Here is a 17359-nt window from a genome sequence, read left to right on the forward strand (position 1 = left end):
CTAGTATCCCATCACCGGCCGTTGGAGACATTGCTGCTACCACTCACAGATCAGCTACATGCCATTGTGGGCAGTCTCATCTCACCATCCCCTCCATCAAGCTCAGTCTGGAAGCCAGTAAGGTGTTTTGCCCTTATTGCTCCCCTTGGAAGGCTGTCCCAGAACTTCACTCCTGTGATGGGCATCCTCTAATTTCAAGGCTAAATTTGTTGATGACCAGTTGATGTCCATTTGTTTTTGTGTCCACATTGGCACAGTAACTCCTCTCCCTCCCTGGTGTTTATCCCTCTGATATATTTATAGAGAGCAATCATATCTCCCTTCAGCCTTCTTTTGGTTAGGCTAAACAAGCCAAGCTCTTTGAGTCTTGTCTCATAAGTTAGCGTGACAGGGTTGGGACTCACCACCTAGCGCCTCCTGCTGGTTGTCTCTGGGAATTAGCTCAGTCCAGTGGAGCGCCCTCTCCTGGTAGTGTCCCACCTGCTGTCTCACCCTTGGTTGGCGTCTGAGCCTGCATCGCTCTCCAGCTCGTGGCATCCTTTTCCGGACCACTGCCCTCCGGCAGTGCCCCTTAGTCCATCCACACCCCGTTCGGGTGGGGGGGAAGGGGTTGATCAGCAGTCTTTCTACGCCTCAGCCACCATGTCCAACCACGCCCCCAAAGTCTAATCCCTCTTGTCAGGGATCTGGCGTGTCTGTAATGGCTGCTCCCCACTGCCGATGGCTGGGTGTACTGCAAGGGGGGAAAGGGGCGGACCCAAGCCCACCCTCTACTCTGGATCCTGGCCCAGGGACCCTCTGGCAGCAGCCTCATTGTCCTCCTTCTCTCCCCTTGTCTGTCCACCTCCCTGGGCCACTTCCCCTTGCACCTTCTAGGCCCTTCCCTTCAGGGCCTGCAGCCTGGCAGGCTACAGGCTAGAGCACCCTTCTGCTCCCCGAGCTTGGCCAGCACTGCGCTGACCACAGTGCTAGTCTCCCAGTTCTGGAGACCGACCTTCCCTGTCAAAGGCCTGGGACAGACTGACTCTCCTCTCCCTGAGCAGCCTTTTTATATGGCTGAGCCTAGCCCTGATTGGCTGTCTCCAATCTGGGCCCCGATTGGCTCCCAATAAGCCCTTCTCTAATTGGCTGCCTGTCTGCACAGGCGCACTGGCCTCGTGCAGCCTACACTCTCAGGGAGTGAGGCAGCTGCCCCACTACAGTTAGATTTTCTATTCCTTGGATCATCCTAGTCGCCCTACTCTGCACTTGTTCTAGTTTGAATTAATCTTTCTTAAACATAGGAGACCAGAATTGCACACTATTCCAGATGAGGTCTCACCGGTGCCATGTATAATGGTACTAACACTTCCCTGTCTCTACTGGTAATACCTCTCCTGATGCCTCCTAGGACTGCATTAGCCTTTTTTCCCAGCTGCATGACATTGGTGGCTCTTAGTCATCCTGTGCTCAACTAATACACCCATGTCTTTCTCCTCCTCTGTCACTTCCAACTGATACATCTCCAGTTTATAACAACAATTCTTCTTGTTAGTTCCTAAATGCATGACATTGCACTTTGCACTATTAAATTTCATCCAATTTCTATTACTCCAGTTTTCAAGGTCATCCAGATCTTCTAGTATGATATTCCAGTTCTCCTCCATATTGGTAATACCCCCCAATCTTGTGTCATCTGCAAATTTTGTTACTACACTCCTACTTTTTGTGCCAAGGTCATTAATAAAAATGTAAAATAAGATTGATCCCAAGACCAATCCCTGAGGAACTCCACTATTAACCTTCCTCCAGCCTGACAATTCACCTTTCAATATGTCCTGGTGTAGTATCCCCTTTAACCAGTTGCTTATCCACCTTATGGTTCTCATATTAATCCCCATCTTCTCCTATTTAACTAATAATTTCCCATATGGAACTGTATCAAATGCCATACTGAAATTCAAGTATGTAAGATCTACTGCATTTCCTTTGTCTAAAAAATCAGTTATCTTCTCAAAGAAGGAGAACAGGTTGGCTGGGCATGATCTACATTTTGTAAAACCATGTTGTATTTTATCCCAAATACATATACCTCTGCTTCCTTACTGCTTTCTTTTTCAAAGACCCACATTCAGCTGAGGTTAAACTAACAGTTTGCTGTAGTTTCCTGGATCACTTTTCTCCCTTTCTTAAAAATAGGACCAATATTAGAAACTCTCCCCCAAGTTTACAGATTAATTAAAAATCCTTGCTATTGGGCTTGCAATTTCATGTGGCAGTTGCCTTAATATTCTTGGATGGAGATTATATAGGCCCCCCGATTTAGTTCCATTAAGCTCTTTGAGTTTGACTGCCACTTTGGATGCGGTAACTTCTACTTCCATATACTTGTTCCCATTAGCTCTCCTGCCACTACCCCAAAACTCTGCATTACTCTTATTAAAAACTGAGGAAAAGTATTTGTTTAGGTGTTGGGCCATACCTGGATTTTCTTTAATCTCCACCCCATCCTCAGTGCTTAGTGGTCCCTTTTTATTTATATGGCTATAGAAAATGTTACTCTTGGTTTTAATTTCGTTTGCAAGGTCCAACTTTGCTTGGCTTTTGGCAGTTCTCACTTTATCCCTACACTTTCTGACCTACAAGAGGTAGCTTTCCTTCCTGATCCATCCCTTCGTCCATTCCTTGTTGGCTTTCTTCTTTCTCTTAATCACCTGTTTGAGACGCTTGCTCATCCAGCTCGGTCTGCAATCCCTCCCTATGATTTTTTTCCCCTTGCTTGGAATGCAGGCTTCAGATTGTTTCTGAAACTCCAAGCCTCCTCCACATTCAGATCCTTGAGTTCTTCAGTCCAGTCTACTTCCTGGACCCTAACTAATTATCCATTTTTTTTAAAGTTTGCCCTTTTGAAATCAAGGATCCTAGTTGCAGATCTATTTTTGTTTATCCTTCCATTTAAACTGAATTAGTTCATGATCACTTGAACTCGGGTTGTTCCCTACAACCAGTACTTCTAGGAGGTCCTCACTACTCACCAATACCAAATCTAAAATGGCATCACATCTTGTTTGTATTTGGTGAAGAAATCTGTCAGCTATCCCATCCAGGAAAATCTGGGCCCTACTATTATTGGTAGCACTTTTCCTCCAATCTATATCTGGGAAGTTAAAATCTCCCATAATGACACAATTCCCAATAGTATTTATTTCATTATAGCCCCACAATATACCTCCCCCTCTGTCTATTTTAAATACTGCTTTTGCGTGGAGAGAACTGGCTGCTAAATCTGTGGGTCCTTCACTCCCCAGCCCTGGAGTGCCCCCTGGAGAACAGCCAGTACCAGCTCTGTGGAACAGCCTGCCCAGCCACGTGTGTGGACCAGTCAGCCCCCAGCAGCTGCCAAGACCCCTGCATGGAAAGCTGCCAGTGCAAGGATGGTTTTGTGCTGAGTCAGGGCAAATGCATCCCCAAGAGCAGCTGTGGGTGCCAGTTTGAAGGGCGCCCCTATGCCCCCAACGAGAGCTTCTGGGTTGATGAGGCATGTGGGACACGGTGCATGTGCAATGCAACCACTAGACAAGTCAAATGCGTGGCTGCCACGTGCAAACACTTGGAGAGGTGCGGGCTAGTGAACGGCGTACGGGGCTGTTACCCCTCTAGCTACGCCACCTGCTCTGTGACAAGGAATCTGCACTATTCCACCTTTGATGGACAAAGATATGACTTCCAAGGCACCTGCCGCTACCAGCTCACGGCTCTGTGCAAGAAGGCAGAGGGACTGGTGGACTTTGAGGTGTACTTCCAGGAGAACAATACCTCTCCTCTACAGATCAAGGTTTATCAGACCAAACTCAAGATCAGCAATCAATTCCCTGGGAAAGTACTGGTGAGTTTCTTAAATTGTCTCATCTCTCTAAAACATTTCTAGAAAGTCACCTGTGTCATCAACACAGGTTACAGACAGTGCATGGAAGGACTGTGAAATATAGAATGAATGGTAAATGGATTCTTCTATGAACAGGGAGCCGATGGAGATATTTGAGGATTGGGGTGCTGACATTTCACTTGAGATGGGTCAGAAAGTGTCAGTAGCATCCAGCATATGTGGGAGCCTGGGGAGCTGGGGTTCAGGTAGAACAGAGAGGAGGGAACTGCAATAGCCAAAGCCAGAGGTAATGAAAGTCTGGTTGGAGGATCCTGTCCAGTCGGGAGAGCTGGGATTCAGGCAGGTTGTAGGGACTGGAGCAGGGCAGACTGGACAAAATGTTAAACAGAGGTGGATTTTTATTATAATTATGGGCCAGAGCTCTGTGCTTGAGTGAGAGGTTCCACAACGAGCGAGCGCTGTTTCATATACTGAATGATTTGCTCTTACAGATGAATGGTTTCCTGATTAACCTTCCCTTCAACCTCAATGATAAGAAAATCACTGTGTATAGGAAGGGCTGGGCCACAGTAATCCAGGCCGACTTTGGCCTCACTGTTACTTTTGCCGGGTGGTCAGGACGCATCACGGTCACCCTGCCATCGACCTACGCGGGAGCTGTGTGTGGTCTGTGTGGCAACTTCAACAAGGACAGGGAGGACGACTTGCTCATGAGGGATGGCACGCTGGCACCAAGCCCAGTCAGCTTTGGCCAGAGCTGGAAGGTGGGCAACCTCCCAGGATGCTCTGTAGTAATGATACCACCATGCACAAATATAGAGGCAATTGAAAAGGAACAACGAGGTAGCAGAGGGCAGTGTGGGATCATCCTAGACAAGAATGGCCCCTTCAGAGGATGTCACAGCAAAGTGGACCCCCATGGATACTTCGTAGACTGCGTGTACAGCTATTGTGTCCTCAGTGAGCGGGAGAGTAATGTCTGCCAGGCGGTTGCTGGCTATGCTGAGGCATGTCAGGAAGCTGGAGCTATGGTGCATCCCTGGAGGACTACGAAATTCTGCTGTGAGTCCCCCATGTTCACTACTGATTGTCCCATGGGGCTTGTTAATTTTTGTTGGCTGGTAAATGTTGCTCTAAATGCTCAGCTTATCCAATTCTGCAGAATGTTTCTTAAGTGACAAAGAAGCCCTCTCTCCAAATGATGGGTACAGTCATAGGAGTTGGCCCCTCACCGTGCCCTATCAATGTGCTGCACCCCAGGCCAGAGAGGCACTGTCTGGGGATGTAGTAGTTCCCTCCATGGTCCATCCAGTCAGTCCTTGGCTTCCCTGCTGAGAGTTGACATAATCAGAGCTGGCAGTCAGTGGAGTCTTAGTAACTGAGCTGTCTGTTCACTAGGAACTGGTCTGGGAACCCACCAACTCGTCTCCCATAAGCCATCATCTGGGAATGAGTTTTAGGCACTACTGACCTGGACTCAAAGCAAAAAGCTAGTGGTGAAAAGCTCTGCAGAACAATTCCAGGCCCACGAGCCCTCCACTCCCTACACCCTGATCTTGGACCAGATTAGAAGCCGAACCCTTCGAGAGAGATTGTCGGTATCCCATTACCTGGTGTCTCTGGGGCCTAATTAGAGACCTGGGACCTAATTAGAGATGTTGCCCTTTTATTAATTAACCAAACTAAGGAAATAGAAAATTAGGAGCATGAATGAAATTGCATCTTCTGGTGTTGGTTCATTGCACACATTGCTAACACACTATGTGAGCTAACTCTTTGTTCTAATTACAGCTCCGTCCTGTCCCCCGAACAGTCACTATGAATTCTGCAGCAGCTGTGATCTGACATGCAGCAACCTCTATGCCCCGGTGCAATGCACAACCCAGTGTAAGGAAGGCTGCGTGTGTGACGAAGACTTTGTTCTCAGTGGTGACCTCTGTGTCCCCTTTTCCCAGTGCGGATGCCTCCACAGGGGACTTTACTACCAGGCCGGGGAGACCTTCCACCCGAGCGGTTCATGCGAGGAGCAGTGCGTGTGTCAGGCTGGTGGGGAGGTTGTGTGTAAGGCATTCTCCTGCGGTGCTGGTGAGCAATGCGGGGTGGTGGACGGCATCCAGAAATGTCACCCATTTGGATTTGCGACCTGTTCTGCCTCTGGCCATCCCCATTACCTGTCTTTCGACGGGGTCCCCTTTGACTTCCAAGGCACCTGCACCTACATCCTGGCCAAGACCTGCACCGATGCCAGCAACCTTACACCATTCACTATCAGTGTAGAGAAAGAAGATTGGGACACTAGGAATGTGTCCGTGGCCAAGCTGGTGTCCATTCAGGTGTATGGCATCACACTCACCCTGCTGTGGAGCAAACAGGGGCTCATCATGGTAAGTCCTTCTCCAGATCCTAATTTAGATTGTTCTTGATTCCTTTTGGACAGGAGAGATTCTCTTCTCTTCTGGTTTGTCCTCTCATGGCCAGAGGTCAATCTATAGGTGGCCTTCCTCAGTTTACCCTCTTGGACCTGTGAATAACTTTTACAACTTCTAATAATAGCAGCCGTCCTAGGGCTCTGGTTTATTAAATTAACACACATTATGAATAAAGTTTTCACATCCACCCATTTACCTGGTCACTCCCAGGCTTTTCCTTCCTGTCTTCTCACTTCCCGAGTTTCAGGTTTCCCTGCTGGAGCGTACTGGTCTGCAGCAGCCTCTGCACTCTCTTCTGTTTTCCCTCAGAACTCTTTATGCTGAGACAGCAGCCTGGCCTCCTCCAGCTGCTCTTATAGGGGAATCATGTGATTGGTGCTCAGGTGCCTACTTAGTAACAAGGGTTGGCTGGCCTCAGGCCACTAGCCCTTAAGCGACAAGTCACCCTGTTACAAGGTTCTTATTCCATGCTCATCACTGGAGTATTTGAGCATCTTCCAGTAATACACTAAGCAATGTGACTCACTTCTGTCTCCTATTTGTTCTCTCCTCCTCTCCCCAGGGAAAGTTGTGTGTTCAGTGGGGTCTTTTGTTGTGGATTTTTCTTAATATTCCACTCCCTCCCCTGAGCGTTCTGTGTCCTTGCTCAGGGCCGGCCCACAACATTTTGGCACCTGAAGCGGGGAGCTCAAATGATGCCCCCTCGCTTGGGCCAAAACTTTGAAAGGTCTCAATTCTGCTTTCTTCCTGTTCTACTCCTCTCATGTTTCTGCTCTGCTACCTACCCCAATAAAGGAGAACTAACAACTTAAAATGCCTTGTTCAAAAATTTTAAGTAACACTTAACTTTCAAACGCCTGAACAGCAAATGTAACGTTTCTTGTCTGCATAGTAAACACTGGGATTTTAATCTGTTTGAATAATCAAAGTGGTGCTTTCCATGCCTTCTGCATTGCAAAGATTTGAACTGCTTCCTGAAGGTCCACAGTCTGGGCCAGCTCATTCTCTGTTGAGATGGTTGCAAGGCCGACCAGCCTCTCCTGTGTCATTGTGGAGTGTAAATGTGTTTTTATGAACTTCAGCTTGGAGAAGCTGCGTTCTCCACTGGCAACCGTTACAGGAAGAGTTAGAAGTGCGCAGAGCAACAAAAGCATTTGGAAAGAGGGTGGTCATCTTATTTGTGCACATATGTCATGGGATCTCACCCCCACTTTGAGCTTGTGGGTTCAAAGATGGGGACCCGCAGGTATTCTTCCCCCACCCTAACCCTTAGGGTAGGATTCCTTCTCGCTGCCACCACCCGATCAGGGATTGTGGATTGAGACACAGTCCTTCCCCAAAATCCTAGGGGATTCCAAGAGCCCCAAATCCATGGAGTTCTTACACCCAGGAGAAACAAACCATTCCCCCTGCTTCCTCCCCCCTCCCTTTTCCTAGGAGAGATACCGGGATCTAACTACAGAGGGATACCTCCCCCTTCTCTTTCCCTGAGAATCCACCCAAGGAAAGACCAAACAAGTCCTTAATAGAAAAGAATTTATTAAAGACTAAAAAGAAAATACAGAATCTCTATGAGCCCAAGCTGGACACTCATAGGGTCTAAGCTTATCAATCTCTGGAGAGAATTCCCCCTCCCCCCTTTCTCAGTCAAAGCAAAATCAGCAAACAGGAATAAAGCATTTCCTTTAGCAAACACACAATTGTAAATGTAGAAAACAAATCATAAGACTAATTAACGAGAAAAGTAAGCAGTTACTAATTAATACTCACTATTAATTAGTAGAAACTACTCCAGGAGAACTTGGAGACATGACTGGCCTTTCTTAGATTCAAAAAGAGAACTCTCACAAAGAACACAGACAAAGGCTTCCCTCCACAGAGATTTGAAATTATCTCGTCTCTGATTGGTCCTTTGGTCAGGTGGTCACCAGGTACTGCATGTTAACCCTTTACAGGTAAAACAGACTTTAACCCTTAACTATCTGTTTATGACAACATACATTCCAGAACAGCCTTTGGAGTTGATCCTGCTGAAATGTATCTTGAAAGGGCTTTCAGTTCATCACCTAAATCACTCGCATCAATATCGCGCATGTTATCATGTGTACACTGTCTCTAGTGCTCTGCATTGCTGGTGTAGGTCTTCTTCAGGTATAGCGAGGAGTTTTGGAATATCATATGACATCCCAAATTTACTGCTGTGTTCCTTGAGCTGCATGAAACATTCTTCAACTGACTGTATTGCACAATCTAGCACCTGGTTAAAGAATTCAACTTTGAATTGTTGTTTGGGGTCTCTTATGGGATTTTCCTGTGCCTCATAATCAAAATGTTGTCTTCTTCGGTGACTCTTGTATTCTTGAATGGGTGGGAAAATATCTTCAGTGTGAAGTTCCTCTGCCAACTTCTGTGCACTCTTCAGAACGTTTTGAAATCCCTCATCTGACCGGTAAGACTGTAGGTATGACTTTGCTTTGTCTAGTTGTTCCATTGCTCCGGATATATCAAGGTCAACACCTTGGAGTCTCTTGCTTACAACATTTATTTCAAACAGCATGTCATGCCACAACACTAAGCCCCATAGAAATTTGAAGTTATGTATGTTTCTGGTGATTCCATTCCCTCTGCCACTGTTCTCCCACAAACAGTTTCTGTCATAGCATTATCCTCCATAATGGCAACTATGGCACCATCTATCTTCCCAATTTGGTGTTTGATAGGCTTTACTGCCTCACTCGACTTTCCCATCATGTGGTACAGTGTCAGAGAGGATGTTCCCAGATGTTGCTTCAAAATTTGGCATTGATGTGTTGATGCAGAGAAAAATACATAGCTGCTTTGAATTACATTAAAAAATTCAGCAGCCTCACTAGACGCTGATGCTGCATCACTGACCATCAAGTTCAATGAATGAGAACTGCATGGGACAAAAAAAGCTCGAGGGTTTAGCTCTTTCATCCGTGTTTGCACTCCTCTGTTCTTTCCTCTCATGTTGGCACCATTATCATAGCCCTGACCTCTCATGTCAGCTATTGCAATTCCCGTATCTTCCAGATTTTTAATAAGCACATTTGTCATACCAGCTCTTATAGTATCATCAATGTCAATAAATTCTAGAAAATGCTCTCTGACAGTCACCGTTGCAGGGACATTTTCACTAGGTTCTGTTGTTGTTACAAAATGCATCATTAAAATCATTTGTTCCATATGGCTGATGTCAGGTGTGCAGTCCAGAATAACAGAGTAATATCTTGTTAACATCTGCCACAATCTTCTGTTTGACTTTTGTTGCCAGTTACAGTATGATCTCATTTTGAATTGTTTTTCCAAGGTAGTGGTGTGTGTACATTTTTTGGGTGGTGACTCTTCTTAGATGTTCTTGGAGTACAGCATCAAACTCAGCCACCAGCTCCACAATTTTAAGGAAGTTTCCATTGTTTGGCACATACAGCTGATCTGAAGTGCCAGACAGTGCTAGGTTTTGGGTAGGAAAGGAAAATGAGCCTTTCCAGAACATTTTGCCAGTAAAGAGATTCTGATGCAATCTTCTCTTGATGCTGATCATCTATGGTGGCCTTTAACCTTAGTCTCATCTCAAGCTCTTTCCACCGATGGAATGCTCTCTGATGATTTGCTGCCTTCTCATGGCATGCCAGATTTCTAGCCAGATTTTTCCAGTCCTTTGTTCCTGTAGAATCCAATGTCACTGGAACATTAGACTGGAAGGGTTTGCAACAAAAACAGTATGCAGCATTCTGGGTTTTTTGAGTACATAAGCCATGGAATCTCCACTTTCTCACCATTGGGGATTTCATTCCATTAATGTGTTGGATGGAAACGTCTATTTTCATTCTCTTTGGGGAACATGAAGTTTTTCACTTGCTGTGGCCCATGCAGTACAAGGAAGTCCCTCAGGTTACTGCTCAAGTGGGTCCACAGTCCTGGATCATCCAGACTTAAGGAACTAAACTCAGCAGCAGCTGTTTCTTGTGCCTCCACCACACGCTTCTCTGATCTACACTTTTCTTCAGAAATATGCATGGTTACATCCATTTGAGATGGAGATATAGATGCTGCAGTAACTGCCAGGTCACCTGCACGCTGACTAACTGGAAGATCAGGCATCTCCTCACCATTCACATCCTCACTGGGGCTGGAAGGCTCACCGTGAACATTTGTGTCTATGTATCTCAGGAGACCTCCTTCCTGCTTAAATAGAAAAGTTTCCTTTGCTTTCTTTCTTTTTCTGAATGCTGCCCCAGAGGGACGTTTTCTTCTTTCACTCATGACTGCTGTTCTGTGCCAGCTATAATGGCTCTCAACACTCAATTGAAGGGGACAAATAAGCAAACTACGGAGTTGCCACCTATGATGCCACACCAGATCTAAGGCTCAGCGTCTGGTTACCAGTGATTTCAGCTCTAGCGATCACTGAACGATACATCGGAGAGTCAAATGCTGTCCAGGACTCCTTAGTCAGCACCACGATCACCATTCTTTCACTGGGATCTGGCCTCTCTACCCCCTGCTTAGCAAGTGAGCTTCTGTTTAGGGGAAACTCCTCAATCAGTCAGGACCGAGTAAGTACCGTTCTGCTCATACAGTCAGAATAACAACATTTCATTACCCCTCCACTCAAATTTAAAAATATTACTAAAGCTGATGTTAAAAAAATTATATAATAGACAGGTTAAGAAAAGAGTGTTTGTACAAGTGATTTGTAACCTAACACCGGCCAAAACGGAGCACTTTGGCAAATCAGCCCCCTCTGCTGAATATGTAGGCAGAGTTGGTGTGTTTATACAAATACCATCTGTTCCTGGAGTCCTTTTCCTCAGCTCATACACACGGTTTTCATCCCCAAAGTTTAGCTGATCTTTTAGATACCCTGGGCACAGGCCATTGAACACCTTGAAGATAAGGACAGAGAACTCAGTGCTCTCTGGAAAGCCAGGGTAGCGACAGGTTTGATAGCTTCACCGTAGCCATTCTTGCTGAGGAGATGTGTTGCAGAGGCGTGTACCAGCTGAAGTTTTCTAAGTGCCAAGGGCTTCATGTCTGGTTATAGCCCACCGCTGTAATCCTGACAAAAGTTGACAAAAGCATGAGTAACAGAGGACAGGTCATCATCCAGGGAGATGGGACTGAATCTCATAGTCCACAGGCGATGGTGGAAAGCATTACTCATGGATGCTGCTATGTGAGAGCTTCTCGTGGGCACAGTGAGCATCCTCCAGCTCAGCTCTGTCTTCTCTGCTGCCATTCCTGGTTCACAATGTGTGGGTTTTTAGGGGAGGGAGGACATGGACAATAAGTAGGAGATAGTTCTGAGTGTAGGTGTGGGCATGAAGGAGAGCTGCAGGCCAAATGTGGGTGCAGGAGATGGGGATGGTAAAGAGAGAGGATCAGGGAGGAGGTGGGTGGTTAGCAAAAGGAGAGTGGAGAGGTAAGCCAGGGTGACGAGCTTGCAACATACAGACAAGAAGTTTCCCCTTGAAGATTTGCCTCCATTTTTTCTAACCTGGGTATTGACTTTGAACCTGAACTCTCCTTCTTCTCCTAAACCTCCTCTTGCTGCAAATCTGCCTGTTGGCAATGGCATCATTATCCTCTCTGCCACTGTTTGTACTCAGCCTTTGCTGAAATCCTCCCTTGAGCCTCCATCACCTCTCCCCTTGACTCTGGGGGTCTCATCAGAGCAGCAGGATGGGAACAGATCGGTGGGGAGTGATTTGAGTGGAAATCGTGGTGCTGATTATCTCCGAGGACCTCACAAAAATCACACTACACTAGCACAAGGGGAACAGCTGAGATGTGGTGAAGTCAGCTCCCAAACAGGTGCAGGCGAAGAGCAGGGTAAGGAGATGGAGGGAGTGGGAAAGAGAAAGGATCAGGAGTGAGATCAGCGGCAGAGAGAGATGTGGGCCAGAGTGATCATGTGGTATAGTGATCAGGGCTTTTACTGCCTAATTTATTGCAGGCCTGGGACCAGATTCTGATCTCAGTGGCCCTGGCGTAAATCTTGATTTATTCTAGAGTGAGTCATGCTGGATTTACATTACAGTCTCAGTGAGAACAGAATCTCAAAACTCACTGCCCATAACCCAAACCCTATAGTATCCTCTCCCCACAGCTCACACAGGATGCTCTGTCTCTTCCAGGTGGACGGGGTGTCCCACAACCTGCCTGTGATCGTGGCCGATGGGCGACTCTGGGCATATCAGCACAGTGTGAACGTCTTGGTGCAAACTGACTTTGGCCTCACCGTGAGCTACGACCTGGTTTACCAGGTCAGAGTCATAGTCCCGGGTCGCTACCATGGCTGGATGTGCGGCCTGTGTGGGAACTACAAAGGGCAGCAGGATGACGAGTTCCTGCTCCCCGATGGCAGGGTGGCCCCTGACACTGCATCCTTCGGGTCTGCCTGGGAAGTTCAGATCCCAGAGGCATCCTGTACAGACAGATGTGCTGGGAACAGCTGTCCGGTCTGCGAGGAGGAGAGGAAAGATGTCTTCAAAGCGCACAACTACTGCGGGTTGCTCACAGCCTCTGATGGCCCTTTTGCCACCTGCCATGGCACGGTCAGCCCCAACGTGTATTTCAACAACTGCTTGTATGATCTGTGCCTGGGCAATGGGGACTCCCAGGTCCTGTGCCAGAGCATCCACAGCTACGTGACAGCCTGCCAAGAGGCCGGGGCCCCCATCCAGCCCTGGAGGAGCGCCTCCTTCTGCCGTAAGTGCTGTAATGCTGATGGAGCTCTGAGATGCACTGGGGAGGGTCACAATTTCAAGACATCTCATTCCAAACCTTTGGGTTTCTTCAGAAACTCTTCTGGATGGAAACCAACCTTAAATAAGTGTCCTGGTCCTCTCCTCCCAGCCCTGCTCTCCTCTCCTTCATGTCTCTGTACCTCTCGTTCATGGTGTGAGATCTTTCCTGTCCTAAATTAATTCTTTCTCTATTTAAGCTCTGACCTGCCCAGCCAACAGCCACTACGAGGTCTTTGCCAACCTCTGTACCAACACCTGCCCTGGAGACATCATGGACTGCCCGGAGGCCTATGCTGAAGGCTGCCAGTGTGACAAGGGCTTCTTCTTTGACGGCCAGGGCTGCGTGACTCTGGAGAACTGTGGGTGCTTCAAGCGTGGGAGATACTACAAGGTACCACCCCAAGTGGTCTGGGTCTGATCTAATTTTTGCTCTATCCACATCTTAATCCCTACACTAGCCAGGAGTAGGGTTAGCTATAGTGGATCAGAGCACTGGCCTATTTGGCCTGGCACCCCCACTCTGCTAGTACCCAATGCCCAAAGCGCCAAGAAAGGTAAGATTATTTAATTCCCTTTGTCTATTGTAGGGAAACTGAGGCATGGAGAGAGGCAGTGACTTGCTCACAGACACACAGTGGGAGCAGATGGGAGGTTAAAACCTAGGCGCTATTTCTAGCCCTTGGCCCAGTGCTGAGCCAATGAGACAGCCTTTCTCTTTAACATTAATAGCAAATAATATGACAACAGAACAGACATTTTCACACACATCACCACACATTTCTGGGTTTAGCACTGTCACGGAGTCACTGGGTGATGCTCTGGAACTACTCCATTAAAAGCCAGTCAGGACTCTGGGGGAGCCTCCTCTCTCTGAGCAGACTGTCTCCAGGGCAGGAAGCTCACACAGCTTTGACCTTCCTGGGTCTGAGCTTGGAGCATTCAGCATCTCCTTCCACACCGTGTGCTTCCCACAGTGAGTCTGCCAAGGCGGGGCTTCTGGGGAAGCCAGAGGGCCCTGCACCCCAACTCTGCAGTCAGATGAGACCCTCAGCCAGCCGGTAAAACAGAAGGTTTATTAGTTGACAGGAACACAGCGTAGAACAGAGCTGGCTATTACAGACATCAGTGACTTTCAGCCAAGTCCATCTTGGAAATCCTGGTCCAGATGCCCTGGATTCCCCCTCTGCCAGCCTCCAGTTACCCGACTTCCTACACCACCCTTGATGCTCCTTCTCCTTCTCTTTGTCTCGCTTCCTGGGCAGAAGGTGTCAGCTGATTGTATCCCCCCTCCTAGGTCTCAGGTTACATAGGTGCAAATAGCTGGGCAGTCTCACCTGCCCTGAGGGCCTCAGCAAAATCACACACCCAATTCCTACCACCTTAGTATAGATGCAGTACACAGGGAAACTAAGGTACACACAGTATTAGTATAGGACTGTAAGAATCACATGCAACATAACAAAATGAATAAAACCCTACTTTATCACAAGCACTGCCAGAAATTATTATAAATAATCTTTTCCTCGTTACATTGTGTTATTTCCCCTTTACCAAACGTCCCCTCAGCCCAGAGAGACCGTCCTGACAAATGAGTGCCAGCAAAGCTGCACCTGCACTCCTGCCCGAGAGGTGACCTGCAAAGCTCACAGCTGCGCCAGAGAAGAAACTTGCCAGATCAGAGACGGCGTCATGGACTGCATCAGCAAAGGTGAAGGAGAGTCACTGATTGAAATATGCCCCGAGGGGTTACTGTGGGTGGCATAACTGAGGTCAGGATGGGAGAAACCAGTTTACAACAGATTATTTATGCAGCTTATTTTTCCTCAATAAATACCCTTCTGCTAACTAACCAGCCTGATCCTGCTTAGCTAATCATAGACAGAGATAACCAATTTGCAATTCTGCAAGAAGTATGATTGTTACAGTGGTTCCCAGGGTTCAATTTGGACTGTGGAACTGCTGTGCCCTCTGTCCAACCTGGCGCTTAAGCACCAACTCCGTGAGTGCTCTGGGGCTGGAGCACCCACGGGGAAAAATTAGTGGGTGCTCTGCACCCACTGGCAGCCAAGCTCCCCTCATCCCCCCACCCCTGAGCGTGCCACCTCCCCGCTCCTCCACCTACCTCCCAGCGCTTCCTGCCCAGCCACCGCCAAACAGCTGTTTGGCTGGGTAGCAAGCTCCGGGAGGGCGGGGGAGGAGCAGAAATGTGGCACGCTCAGGGGAGGAGGTGGGGAAGAGGTGAAGCCAGGGTGGGGATTTGGGGAAGGGGTTGGAATGGGGGTGGGGAAGGAGTGGGAAGAGGCAGGGCAGGGACAGGGCCTCATGGAAAGGGTGGAGTGGGGGCAGGGCCAGGGGGAGGTCAAGCACCCAGGGGAAAGTGGGGAAGTCAGAGCCTATGACCTGAGGTATCCTCTCACTGTGATGCTGTTGGCAACCTACAAACCTCTGGCGGGTATTGCACTTAGACATCCACAGGCAGGGACACGCCAAACCAAGTTACATGAATGCTTCTCCTAGCCATCCATGAACCAACAATAGGCAGGCTCCAGCCAAATCCCCCCAGCTCCCCAGCCTTGCACCTAGGGTGACCAGATAGGGACAGTCCTGATATTTGGGGCGTTTTCTTATATAGACTCTGATTACCCCCCCCCCCCCCCCAACCCTCTGTCCCGATTATTCACACTTGCTGTCTGGTCACCCTACTTGCATCCCAGAACTGTACCATCTTGCCTGGTCAGAAGCCTGACCAGTGTAAGTTCATTACCCAGTGTGCCCCTCCTTCAATGTGGAGAGGACACACACTAGCCTTTGTAAACTGAGCTGGTGGACTTCAGAGAGAAGCAGCATAAGAACTGAGCTGTGGAGAGTTAGGAGGGGATGGAAATCTCTGAGATTAACTATTCCTCCAATGGGAGTCACAGGTGCTTAGCACCTCTTAGCATTTGACCATTAGCACCTGCAGCTCTCACTGATTTATGGACTGAATTCCCTCTCCCAATGGAATCACTGGGAGTTAGCCAATGACAGGGGTGCTGGGACAATTTTTACAGTGGGGATGCTGAGAGCCATTGAACCAAACTGTAAACGTTACCTCCACTGGAATCCACTTCAAGCCAGGAAGTTCAGCAGCACCCCCAGCACTCCTAGTTCCAGCACCTATGGCTAATGACTTCAGTGCCATAGCAATGTGTTATTAAGAACATAAGAACATAAGAAAGGCCGTACCGGGTCAGACCAAAGGTCCATCTAGCCCAGTATCTGTCTACCGACAGTGGCCAATGCCAGGTGCCTCCGAGGGAGTGAACCCAACAGGCAATGATCAAGCGATCTCTCTCCTGCCATCCATCTCCATCCTCTGACGAACAGAGGCTAGGGACATCATTCTTACCCATCCTGGCTAATAGCCATTTTGAGGGTGCTCAGCACATATTGAGGGTGCTCAGCACTTTGCTGGATCAGAGCCATAGGCACTTGTGCATATGCATAACTTTAAGTATGTGTGTAGCCTCATTGATTTCAACTGAACTCACCTGATTAAGTGTTTCAATAGATTGGAACCACAGCTTCCAGCAAACCAAGTGCTGTTGAGTATCCCAGGCTTCCCAAATTCTCAGTGTCCTCTGGCTAGCTCAGCTGGCTCTGCATGAATGCTGTGCCCATGACAGGGCTGGATCTCCCAGCCTAGACACTGGACTTGAGTTGCCTGCCCTGTTGATAGAACTGGGTTTTCTCCTTTCAGATCCCTGCAAAACCCTGAAATGCCGGATCAAGGAGAGATGCAGAATTGAAAATGGCCAAGAGGCATGTGTTCCTGCCTACACTGGAATCTGCCAAGGCTCAGGGCATGCACAGTATCAAACTTTTGATGGCCTGAAGTTTGATTTTCAGGACACCTGCAAGTACACCATCGCTAAGTACTGTGGCAGCGACCCTACCCTGGAGTCCTTCACTATTGATGAGAAGAACAACAACAGGGGGAACCAGGAAATCTCCTTATGGCAGGTGACCAATATCTATGTCTACGGGTACAACATCTCCATCTACAAGAGGGAAGTTGGCAAAGTCCGGGTGAGTTTCCCAGCTCAGGGCTCTGCGCCTTTTCTACTTATAACAAATAGTATTTTTTGTGTAGTGTCTCTCACACAGATGGAATCCTAGATACAGGCGACATATGGGCAATACAAGTACATAAATGCAACTGGTCTTCTGTGTTTGACATTGTTGTGATAGATAGATAGATAGATAGATAGATAGATAGATCATAATTATGCAGACAAATAGAAACTGGTAGA

At 47.9% G+C, this 17359-nt stretch overlaps 1 protein-coding gene across 1 annotated transcript in view; it reads left to right on the plus strand.

Annotated features, from left to right (window-relative positions):
- LOC120390523 (IgGFc-binding protein-like) overlaps positions 1-17359 on the plus strand; it is a gene marked incomplete at its 3' end in the record, with an annotated part of 98340 nt that overhangs the window by 53280 nt on the left and 27701 nt on the right. Inside the window, exons 24-30 of the mRNA XM_039513253.1 lie at positions 3288-3865; positions 4357-4927; positions 5657-6249; positions 12456-13029; positions 13265-13458; positions 14634-14775; positions 16807-17135. Coding sequence (XP_039369187.1) covers positions 3288-3865; positions 4357-4927; positions 5657-6249; positions 12456-13029; positions 13265-13458; positions 14634-14775; positions 16807-17135 — 2981 coding nt within the window. The remainder of the gene's footprint in view (positions 1-3287; positions 3866-4356; positions 4928-5656; positions 6250-12455; positions 13030-13264; positions 13459-14633; positions 14776-16806; positions 17136-17359) is intronic.

The sequence above is a fragment of the Mauremys reevesii genome, linkage group 24, assembly GCF_016161935.1.
Source record: "Mauremys reevesii isolate NIE-2019 linkage group 24, ASM1616193v1, whole genome shotgun sequence".
Classification (NCBI taxonomy): domain Eukaryota; kingdom Metazoa; phylum Chordata; order Testudines; family Geoemydidae; genus Mauremys; species Mauremys reevesii.